The sequence below is a fragment of the Paramisgurnus dabryanus genome, chromosome 11 (assembly GCF_030506205.2).
Source record: "Paramisgurnus dabryanus chromosome 11, PD_genome_1.1, whole genome shotgun sequence".
Lineage (NCBI taxonomy): Eukaryota > Metazoa > Chordata > Actinopteri > Cypriniformes > Cobitidae > Paramisgurnus > Paramisgurnus dabryanus.
In genome coordinates, this window is record NC_133347.1 from 23,978,870 (window position 1) to 23,990,964 (window position 12,095).

Genomic DNA, 12,095 nt, shown 5'->3' on the forward strand with positions numbered 1-12,095 from the left:
GTGTGAATGGTTTAAAATGTACCCATTTTTCTAATCAACAGAGTATCAGTCTCTAAAAAAGCAGATGTGACTAACAGTCCAGTATCCTACATCAAGATGAGTACTTGTTAGAATGAGAAGCAGATGAAGTCGACTACTATGACTGAAGAATAAAACCTAGAAAGTTAAATCCACTCAAACCATTGAGGAATCTGATTGCCTTAAACCTTTTTAGTTTTAAAAAACATGCATATGAGTACTGAGAGTATGAACGGAGTATAAAATGCATTATGAGGCAATAATCACTTCTTTCTGTTCATTTACAAGGAACTGTGTCATCAGATTTCCACATCACTACAGTCTAACCTCAGCACTTTCTAATTACTTTAAAGGTCTCCATAAAAAGGGTTTTAGGTTAACACTAAAACAGGTTATATGTGTAAGCAAAGATTTATTTTTCCTCAAATGGCAATTTTTATATAAACTCTTACTCACTTTAAAGCAGAATGAAATACAAAGAGTCACTTTATGTGACTAAGAAGCTGCTTACACTTGGTATTAAGCTGTGTTTACGTCGCTCGGATCACAAGTGGACGAGAGAGACTAGTTTACACCTGGTATTTAAATCCGTCTCTCCTGTCCATTTTTGACCGCTTCAGTCTTGATTACTGAGGGGATGGTCTACGGTCCCTCTGCTTTCCTTTAAAAGCGAGCGGTAGAAATTATAGATTTAAATTGACGCAAACTAATATGTTGTTGTTACATATTCTCTCTGATATTTTAGCGCAATTAATGAAATAAGAACGAGCAACTTTCACATGCTCGCAAAAAATGAAACTAATTTATTTATTTATTTATTTAAGGATAGCCCCTTGAGATGATCCATCTCTTTTTCAAGGGGGTCCTAATGAAAGACGCAGAGAGCAGCTGCTTTAGTTTTATCAATAAAAGCCTAAAGATAGCGCTGTACACTGTGTGTTTGTATAAATAGGCGGAGATTAGGCGGTCACGTGTGGCTGCTCGAACACTATCGACCACATTTACACCAAAAGAAGCAATCCGAGCGAAAGTGTTTTCAACTACCTCCGAATGTGGTCAAAAGTGGACGAGCTCAAAAATCTGTTCTCCACTTTTGAACCAATCAACGAAAACTCATCTTTATACCAGGTGTAAACAGACACTAAGTTATCATGTTTTTATTGTGTTTGTTTTGATTTAAGCCTTCATAAATAAAAACGTAGCACAATAAAACAGACTGCAGTTTAATTGATAATGACTGAAAATAAAAAAAAACAAAGATTTTTTTTAAAATCTGGTTTTGGAACCAAACTCTTTATATCTTAAATTATATCAGTTACATTTTTTTGTCTTAGTTTAGATGCGCATCAGTAATGTTTTTTGTAAGGTATGTTTGTAAAAACTCCTTAAAGGAATAGTCTACTCATTTTCAATATTAAAATATGTTATTACCTTAACTAAGAACTGTTGAATCATCCCTCTATCATCTGTGTGCGTGCATGTAAGCGCTGGGGCGCGCTGCGACACTTCGATAGCATTTAGCTTAGCCCCATTCATTCAATTGTATCACTCAGAGATAAAGTTAGAAGTGACCAAACACATCAACGTTTTTCCTATTTAAGACGAGTAGTTATACGAGCAAGTTTGGTGGTACCAAATCCGCTTAGAAAAGCGCTACGTTTTATTTTGTACCACCAAACTTGGTCGTATAACTACTCGTCTTAAATAGGAAAAACGTTGATGTGTTTGGTCACTTCTAACTTTATCTCTGAGTGGTACCATTGAATGAATGGGGCTAAGCTAAATGCTATCGAAGTGTCGCAGCGCGCTCCAGCGCTTACGTGCACGCACACAGATGATAGAGGGATGTATCAACTCTTCTTAGTTAAGGTAATAACATATTTTAATATTGAAAATGAGTAGACTATTCCTTTAAATGTCCTTAAATAGCCAAGGTCTAATCCTGGCTTAATCTAAACCCTGTTTGGGAAACCGCGCCTAAATTAAGTCTGAATAAATGCACACATCTTAAACAAAATAACACTGGACTGAACTGTATTAAATTTTGAAAGCAAATTTAGATCAGATACGAAACTCAGCTTAATTTTTCCAGCGTGCAACATGAACAAGTTCTGAAAATAGATGCTAGGGAACAGCATTAATCACTTACATTTACAAGAAAGGGCATCTATAAATAAACTTCAAGCATTATGACTCTTTAGCGAAATTAAACAAAAATTTGTCTTGCTGCTGTTTTCCTCATTGTGTACAATGGTGTGCAGTCTGCAGAAAGACCCATGAAGTGTACAATGGATTTAAAATAAATTGGGCTAATTTTAGAAGAGTATTGCAATGATTTAGTTGTTTCCGATGATCATGGATGGAGGAAAGTGGCGCTGAATTTGTGTCATGCGTACTGTATGCGGACCCTCGTTTACGTGTTAAAAACTGAACTAAACTAAACTAAACTTTCATGCTCAGGAGAGACCTGGGATTGAGTCCAAACTGAGTCATGCTTATTCATTCTCCCATTCCTATGATCAAGTACAGGAAGATCCTGGTAGGGCAACTTCGCCAAAACAAGGCCAGACTACAGGATGGGCTGTTATCACACCATCTTACTGAGAAAACGATAAGATTAAAAATGTCAACAGCATGAAAAAAACACTTGTGAACACATCATTCACATCAAGGCCAACCAGTCTTTCAAAAAAAAAAATTCACTCATCTCTCTCCATGCTAACATACAAGATAAACTACTCTGTCCTTTATTCATCACTCCTACACTATCTGTTCTCATTTCAGTAAATCCATTTTTAATTATTCCTTATATTCCTTTGTGTGTGTTTGCACAAAACTGTTAAACTGCATTTCCAGTTAGTCTGAGTAATGCTGCTCTTCCCAGAAGTGCTCCTTTGCTCTTGGCATCATGCGCTCATTGCACTGTGTTTGGCTGGACCTTGAGGAAATAACAGCAACAACAACAACAGCAGGCAACTCCGCATGATACAAGACAGCTGTTCTTACTTCACCTGTGCACTGAAAAGCTGTTGTTAACGCGGCGAGTAATGCTCAGGTTTCAATAATGTATACCTGACTGTCAGGTGTACAAGAGTAGCAGTAATAGCAGTGGCTTAACTGAACGCTTTAGGTCTAAAAGAGGGAATTGGTTTGGGTACATTTATATATGCTGCACTAAAATCACATAAATAAAAATAATAAATAAATAAATAAATAAATAAATAAAAGGATCAGGGTCAGATAGTGAAAAAAAAAATCAAACAGCTGTATGTGACATTCTCAAAAGTCCCAAATAAATAAAGATGAGTAGCTTACTGTTGTGTTTGGTCTCTCTGTGACCAGAGATCCATCTTTTGCATAGGAGTACACAGTGAAATCATCAGGGAGAAGCAATCTGAAAAAACAAAATCACATACACCATGTAAACTTTCATTGATAAGGGGATTTAATATGAAGCCATTCAATGCGTTATTCAAATGATATCTGGCATTGTACGTTTATGTTCTTCTGAATTAGCAATGTAATTCTATTATAAATCATTATGAACACCTTTTATTACGAGGTTTGAGTTTCTTTTATTACGTCATATTTTCTGCCTTTATCATATGGTCGTAACAAATATTATCAAAGACATACATGTGACAGCCAAGCAGCCAAAAATCTGTGCCAAGTATATAAAAAACATGAAAGTAAGTTTTAGGAAGTGATGTGAACTAGTGACCTATAGTCATGAGGAGGAAATACAGCAGTAAGGAAGTGCTGAGTTCCATAGAAATGATGTAAGAGTCAGTATAATACCAAGAGATGTTTTTCCTACAACATCTGAGAGTGGCTGCTAGTGTGGAAAGAGAGAAAGCTGGAATTTTGCCTTATGAGGTGCATGAGAGAACATAAGGCATGTTAGGCATTCATGCAGTTTAGAGATGCACAGATCAGATCTAACATAACTGTTAGATTCGCTATTAAAAATGAATCATCCGTCCGATCCTTTGATTTCCTTTGATTTAGATATCTGCACCCGATCTCCACCCAAATGACACATTTATTGTGATTCACAGTGCACAGTAAGCTGCTTTTAAATGAACATTTATTTAAAGTAAAAGTTATTGTGGATGTCACATACATACTTCAGACTCGTTAAAGGGCACAAATAGGGCACATGATAGCTAGATTTCATAAGTTAATTAATTGCCCCAGAAATATTGTCAATAATTGGTATCTTTATAGTCATTATAAGACCATTTTATAACAACAACAAAATAGCATAATAATAAATGCCTTCTTTTAAACGAGTTATTGTCAAAATCAGTATTGTATCAGGTTAAAAGTAAATTCTTAATTTTACGCAAAATACAATATCCGCTGTGTTATTCTGTTATCTTTTCTTCCTTTTTTCACAAAACGCAATAAACGCCAGTCCTCCTTTTTCTGCAGAACACAATAAATCCGCTCAACAAATCACAGCGCACCATTCCATGCATTGTAAACAATGGCGGCGTGTGTTGAAATACAGACGGAATCCTAGTTTTCCTCATCTTGTACTTCGTGATCAACAAACAAAAACAAAATAATACTTTGATGGCATTGATAAACCTGTGGTGGTTTTCTGACAGGAAAAAAAACGTAAGCCTTCAACATATAACTAATAATTTACTCAAGAGGCACTCGGGAGACGGAAAAATGCCGGATGTTACTTGTTCTCCATACAGAATGTCATTCTCTGACATTGACCCAAGGGGATCTTATGAAAAACTTTCCATTATTTTACGCAAGCCACAGAAAATCGAGCAGGACCAAAACATTTTACAGCTGATTGCTGTAAAAAAAAAGTTCAGCAACAACATCCCAAGTATAACAGCAGCAATGGCAGTGTTCTTAATATGACAAAGTAAGTGGTTTGATTAATGCCATTAGTGTTTAATCAGTGTATACCACTAGTCAACTAAACACTGTAAAAACAATCCGTAGAAATTGCAGCTGGGTTTCCGGTAATTTACCGTAGATTTAAATTTATGTTATTTACTGGCAACATTTTGTTCAAAGTTGAATGAACATTTAACATTTACAAGTCTTTGTCTTTACAGAGTAAAACTAAAAAAACACTATCAAGCAAAACATTCTGGGAAACAAAATCTGAAGCAAAAAACAGAAAAAGGTTGATGATGATTTCTGGTTCCCAGAATTCTTTGCATGAGGCTGTTATTGTATAGTTTTATTCTGTAAAGATAAAGACTTGTTAATATTTCAAATTTATTTAACTTTGAACTAACTCTTGCCAGTAAATAACATATATTTAAATCTACGGTAAATTACCGGCAACCCAGCTGCAATAACATTGTAATTTCTACGGATTTTTTTACAGTGAAGGAATATAACATGGCAAAGATGAATGCACATTTAGATTCAATAGATTTAAAGCATTTTGAAAAAAAACACGTATCCGTGAAAAAAATACTACGTTTTTATAATAAATCTTTCAAAATCAAATTATGGATTAGAATTTTTAATGTCATTATAACCTAAAGATGCTATGGGAAAGTTTGTAACAGAAAATAGTGGTTTTCATCTTGTCACTTTGTTGGTATAGAAACACATTTTTACCGAAATGAGTCAAAATGGATTTATTGCGTTTTGGAACCAAACTCTTCAAAAATTCTAAATAATTAAAACAAATAATTATTATAAAAAATGATGGTTCCAGTCAGTGGTTGAGCTGCATTTGAATTAAAAACAGCTAATAGCAGTTGTTCAGCGGATGCACGCAGTTATTGCTTTAGTCTAGTGTTACTCTGATAGCATCTGTGAGTATGCACCAATACGCGCAGTCACATAATATATAATAGCTACTGTAAAACACCTCAGATAACTGGGTGTTATGGTTATGTTTCTGATGACTTTTTATTTGAATTGCTCTTTTCGTTGCCACTGTTTCTGAACAAAGTCGACAATTGCCGGCTCGCTTACTTTAATTTCCTCTCCTCACGTCAAAGTTGTGGCTTTGAAACCAATTTCTGTTGAATTTTTCTTTCAAACTGTAAGAATTCATCAGAAAAACAGGAAATTATAGCTTGAGTAATGCTTTCTCTTCGCCTGTCACTGTCCGCTCTCTCTGTGTGCGTGCGTGAGCGAACATGTTTGGACCCTGAGCTGTCACTCAGAGACAGACAATTGACAAAAATGACAGAGGCAGCGTGATCGGCTAAAATGTTAAATGGCATTCATTTTTATGCAAACACACACACACACACACACATAAACAAATACATAAAAAAACATAGAGGTCATGTTTATTAATTGTGCAATAAGTTGTTGAATTAATTAAGGTGACGGGTTTAGTGAACAACAACCCTACAATGAAAAAAACCCCACTCTCGTTTTTTTATCCCCATTAAACCAAAGCAGTCTCATTAGATATGCTGTTTTGATTCTCTTGTTAATGTGACATCACAACGATGAAGCCCCACCCACAGGCACATACTGAGTGGTTAATTTTACCCAAAAGCTTTTCTAAATGTGTTTGTGAGCATGTTGTAGCGCTAATCCAGCTATAGATACTATTATCTCACATTGAATTGAATCAGATCTATATTTAACCAAAAGCACTTAATGTCTGTTGGTAAGGCAGTGAGGAGCAGTAGCTTATTTGCATTTAAAAGGTACAGACATTAAAGCAGCACTTTTTTGCTCCCACCCAAATGGGGCATTTTTGGACATGCTATAACAAGTGATCTGTGGGGTATTTTGAGCAGAAACTTCACAGACTCATTCTAAACACACATAAACTTAAAATCACCTAAATCTTGTAAAAAGAGCATATATGCCCTTTAACCGCTGTATCAAAACGCCCAGCACTAGAACTTTTGAACACGTTCACATTTTAGATAATGTAGATGATATTTTTATCATTAAATGTTTATGGCATCCATCCACAACCCATTCACAAATAATCAGAATGTTATTTTCTTATTTCTTATTATCTGGCCTGACCCATATACACAGTGTCTGCTGACATAACCACAATCCGTGCATCACTAATGCATTAACTGTATCATCACATATAGTTTGCTTTTGTTTATAAAAAAATATTGAGCAAAAAAAAGTAAAAAATTATGTATTGTACATCTCCTGACAACTTTATATAATGCTACTTTTGAGTTACATCCCAAATTACATAAAAAATAAAACTATTTAAAATCAGATTTCAAAAGAAATTTGGTTTGGTTTCTTTAGTGTTCAGAAAAAACAAATGAGAGCAGATAAGAGGGAAAACAAAAAAGTACAGAACAGGTTAAGACCTGACCGTTACCAAACACAATATGGGAGGGATTCTTATATGTAGTATGCACATGCTTCTGAGCCAGCGGTTCAGTTATGGGTCATGTTTGCCAGAGTATTACTGTAACCAACAGATCCCCTTTGTAATATCTGTGTGTGTGTGTACAGAGCTGAGTTATTAATCCTATGCCGGGTAGGCGGTGTTGTTTTTGCTGTAAAGCAGCTGTTGGGAGTTAGAGCTCACGTCTGCAGCCACACATACAGTTGAGAAACTCGACTAACACAAACTAATGTTCAGCTTCTTTCCCTCTCCATAACAGGACTTTGCCAAGACTGACTGACAATTACATCATTCTGACGTTTTGTTTCAGTTTTGAAGAGCTAAGTTCTGTTCTGACCTAAATTAAAGGATTTTAAGGAGCTCACTGTTGAATGAAGAAATCATTTGAAATATCAAATTACAGCAACATGAAAAGGATGCGTGCCAAAATGTATCTTTCTACAGCAAGAATGTAATAACCTTGCCTGCCTTTGAAACTAATTTTGTGTGTTGACGTAATGACGGTTGCACAACTACTTTTCACAATCCAATCTAATCCTGATGGATGAAACAAAGCCCAGCCTGACTTTATGGGCCACCAAATTTGACATTATGAATTGTTTCATGTTCTGTTAATGACCTGCAGAACATCCTCTTTAATATTCCTCTTTTTAAGCTAAGGTTTAAAAAAGGCTGACCAAAGAGATTTAATCAGACAGGCTCTCATTGGTCAGTGACTCAGTGGTATGGATTTAAGAAAGAGGATCATTTTATTCTGGGACTTTTTGTCACAACTTAAAAGAAACCTATGCCTATCATTAACATTTGTGATAGTACAAATATATTCGACACAACGCATTAGCCGCTTAGTGTAAAACTCAAACTCAAAAGCACCTAAAGCATTGTTTTCCTTTTCTATCAAGAAACTTGCCTTACTTAATGAGAAAACTGAAGCGTTTACAAGCAAAGCAAGTCAGAGGAACATAGTTTTACTCTTTAAAGGCACATGTCCAAAATGTCTCCCAACTCCAGCCTTTCAGAAAAACAACAAACTGTTCAGCTTTTGAGAATAAACCGACTTTACAACTTAAGTATCTCAATATTCAGTTGTAGCCTCGTGGTTAGAGGGTCAGGCTTATAACCAGCAGGTTGTGACTGTAGTGCCCTTGAGCAGGGCCACTTAATCCCAATTGCTCCCCGGGTGCTAAAGGGATAGCTGCCCACTGCTCCGGGTGTGTGTTCACTACTCACTGGGATGGGTTAAATGCAGAGGTTTTCCAAGGTGCGTTGCATACTTGGAAAAACATGTCACATTTTCACTTTAAAGGGACATTGCACTTATTTTTGAAAATATAGTCATTTTCCAGCATCCCTAGAGTTAAACTTTTGATTTTTACCGTTTTGGAATCCATTCAAGTTGCGATTTTCATGGTTAGGACTATACTCTCATTATGTCGTAATAGTCAAGGACTTTGCTGCTGTAACATGGCTACAGTAGGCGCAATGCAATAACGCAGTGCCCAAAAATAGTCCCCTGCTATTGAAAGTAACCAAGGGGACTATTGTTGGCAGTGCGTAATATCATTGTGCCTTCTGCAGCCATGTTGCAGAAGCAAAGTCCTTGATTATTTCGCCAGTTTGAGAGTATAGTTCCTAGCCATATCTGCCTAGAAAATCACAACTTTAAATTTTCTGTCGGTCTTAGTACACAATGTAACTACAGAAGAGTCAAGTTTTAAATAGGAAAAATATCGAAACTCTTTGGTTATTTTTAAGCGCGATGCTAATGGTCTAATCAGATTCAATGGATTGTGCTAAGCTATGCTAAAAGTGCTAGCGCCAGACCCGGAAATCAGCTAAATGGATTCCAAAACTGTAAGAAACAAATGTTTAACTCTAGGGGAGCTGGAAAATTTGAATATTTTCAAAAAAATAGTGGAATGTCCCTTTAATTTCAATTTCATTAATGTGACTAACTCAGTTAGTTGTCTGTGACAGCTAGGGACCATGTTTGACTTTTTCTGATAGTGAAAAAATAAGTAAGAGAGAGAAATACTTACTCATTTCTCTCCAGGATAACAACATGCTCTCTCCCTTGAGCCTGGATTAAGTATGAAACCTTTAAAAAAAGAAAAATGAAAGACATTTCAGTGTCAACACACTGTTAAACTCACATGTGAAGAAGACAAGCAGATGCCGAGATGATATAAAAATGACACAAACTTAACTAACATTAGAAAACGTTTTTTTTTTTAAATGTAGACAACTGTAAAAGTTGGATATTGGTTGAGTGTTGCTACACATCTAGTTAACTAATCAGTAATTAGTAGGTGAAAATGTGGTTTTTGGAAAAAGCATTTTTGGCTTATGCTAAGCATTTTATGTCTACATGATGCTTATAAAACTTAAACTAGTTTGTGGTTGGATAGCTGGTGAGCTAGCTTTATTTGAGACACAAGTCTCTTGTTTATTTTATTTTGTTTGCAAGCAAAATGAGCTAATTCATTACTAAAATACATACTAAAAACACAAACAGTGTTGCTGCCCCCAAAATGTTAAGTGGTCTCCCTACCCTTAACCCAGACCTATTTTGTGAGTCTGTGATGACACCAAACAAACAGGAGAGTTTACTTTTATTTCTATTTTTGGGAACATACTCATAAAACAAACTCCATACGTGGGGGAAATTCTGGGAAATTATTTATGGATGATGGGATGGAATAGTGAGCAAACACGTAAACTGCACTGGCATTCTTAATAACTTACAGTGCTATTTGTATCTAACCTGATACTTTAAATTGACTTTCATTGGTGTAAAGTTAACTAATGCAATCAAGTTGATTCATGTTTAACATGTTTTACTGTAACTTGGTCATAAAGAAAACATTAAATAAGAGGAATCTAAATACAGTTGACTAAAACCACATTAATAGCAAGAACATATCTCAAAAAGAAAATGCTCTTAAATATACCTTAAAAATATTATACCTTATAAATACCAAAAAAGATAAAAGGTGCCCTAGAGCCAAACTCCAATCTTACTGAATTACACTTGCTTGTGTACAAAATTTGAGAAAAATAAAAAGTAGAATGAGAAGAAGAGGAGTTAAAAACACATAAATAACTTAGGATGCAAACACAGACATCTGCCCCACTCACAAGACATTTTTTTTACTTTTTAAAATAGTGTCTATATATACCCATGAAGGAAAAATTGAAAAATAATTCTGGAAGCAAGATAGCTTTAAAGTATAGATGGTTTCATCGGACGCACGTGATACACGTCTGGATCCGAACCTTACTTCCGGTTTTGTTTTTTTAATGGTCTGACTAGTTACTAAACTGATCTCTTGAACGAATGCCTCGTCGAAAATAACAAATGTTTTGGTTTCCTAGGTAATCTGTGTGTTGTTTTGTTTGCTTGTTATATAAATAAACTATGTTTAAAGAATTTGTTGTTATTTATTATTAGCGGAGTTTACCGGAAGTTACGTGCGGACCGCGACAGCTGCTTGTTTATATTGTTACTGCTGAAACGGTCTATACATACTAATGATGTAATAGATAAATGTTATGTGAATATATGTGTTTAAATATTGCTGTGTGTTTAACATCCAATTTTGTTTTTAATGTTTCTGTTACAATTTTTGGCGAATCAAGAACTGGAAATTCCATGAGCCAACATGAAACTCGCACACATATCCTCTGACCACACTGTCTGAGCATTTGAACAACTCGTTTAGTTCTGTTGACACTTTTATCTCATTGTTCCTGTTTCCTATCCTCTTCAAGAAAATGATGAGCAATCAAAGAGCAAATAAATCAACTGTAACTAGCTATTGCCCTAGTGAGGGTCATTTGAATGTATCTATGTGAAACAATCCAAGCACAACCATGGGCTCTATCTTGCACCCAGCGCAATTGACTTTGTCCGTGACGCATGTATCATTCGTATTTTGCCCCGGCGCACAGCGGGTTTTTCCCGTCACAGAAGCACGTCGGCAAACTAGGGAATGAACTTGCGCTCCCTGGGTGGTTCAGCGCAAAAAAACAGGCGTGTTCCAGCGCAAACCATCCCTGATGCTATTTTGCAGTTTCAAAAAACAATTGCGCCACTGACCAGAAAAAAAAAGTTTAAAGTCAGTGGCGCGTTGCGTGTTGTTCATTATGCTATTTTAAGGGCGCATGCTTGACCATAATGTATAGGGTGCACAACGCGCATACACTTTGCGTTTCTAATCTACACAGATGCAAGTTATTTTTGCAAATCATAAATTGTTACACTTAAAAATATTAATACACGAGATAAGGGGAATCATAGTGGTGAGCATTGTGGTGATAGTTTTTATTTATTCTCATGCAAATAACGATTAAAATATTTTCATAACTTTGTTGTGTGGCTGTATTACGTTTATTTTATGTAAATAATAATTAAAATGTTTTCATAAGAAACCTTAATGTATATGAACTTGATTTGTAAGAGTACTTTGGGGTTGGACCTTGCTTGCGTTTCTTGGGTCCGATTTCAAAGCCCCCAAACCCTTTCAGCGGTGAGGGTGGACACAGCGATGTCCTCTGCTGGCGTCAAGTCCTGAGGCAGATCCACCTCCCGTTACACGGCGTGCCCGATTTATGCTGGCAAGCGTGGGATTCCCCCGTACAAGGACGTTGGTCTCCTCGGCTGTGAACCGCTCCTGGCGTGCGCCTGGTAAATCCGTCATAATAATAGCAACCCGCCATGGAACTTGCGCCCTTGCGTTTA

The 12,095-nt window shown here is 36.0% G+C and overlaps 2 protein-coding genes across 3 annotated transcripts in view; one reads left to right on the top strand and one right to left on the bottom strand.

Moving 5' to 3' along the window:
* The window catches only part of nudt18 (nudix (nucleoside diphosphate linked moiety X)-type motif 18), a 173,797-nt gene that overhangs the window by 145,241 nt on the left and 16,461 nt on the right, over positions 1-12,095 (top strand). The gene's annotated exons all lie outside the window — the stretch shown is intronic.
* Positions 1-12,095, bottom strand: part of adam9a (ADAM metallopeptidase domain 9a) — a 39,650-nt gene that overhangs the window by 16,500 nt on the left and 11,055 nt on the right. For both annotated transcript variants that reach the window (XM_065247518.2, XM_065247517.2), the window contains exons 3-4: positions 9,394-9,452; positions 3,334-3,412 (exon numbers count right to left, since the gene is read on the bottom strand). In XM_065247518.2, the coding sequence (XP_065103590.1) occupies positions 3,334-3,412; positions 9,394-9,452 (138 nt within the window). The remainder of the gene's footprint in view (positions 1-3,333; positions 3,413-9,393; positions 9,453-12,095) is intronic.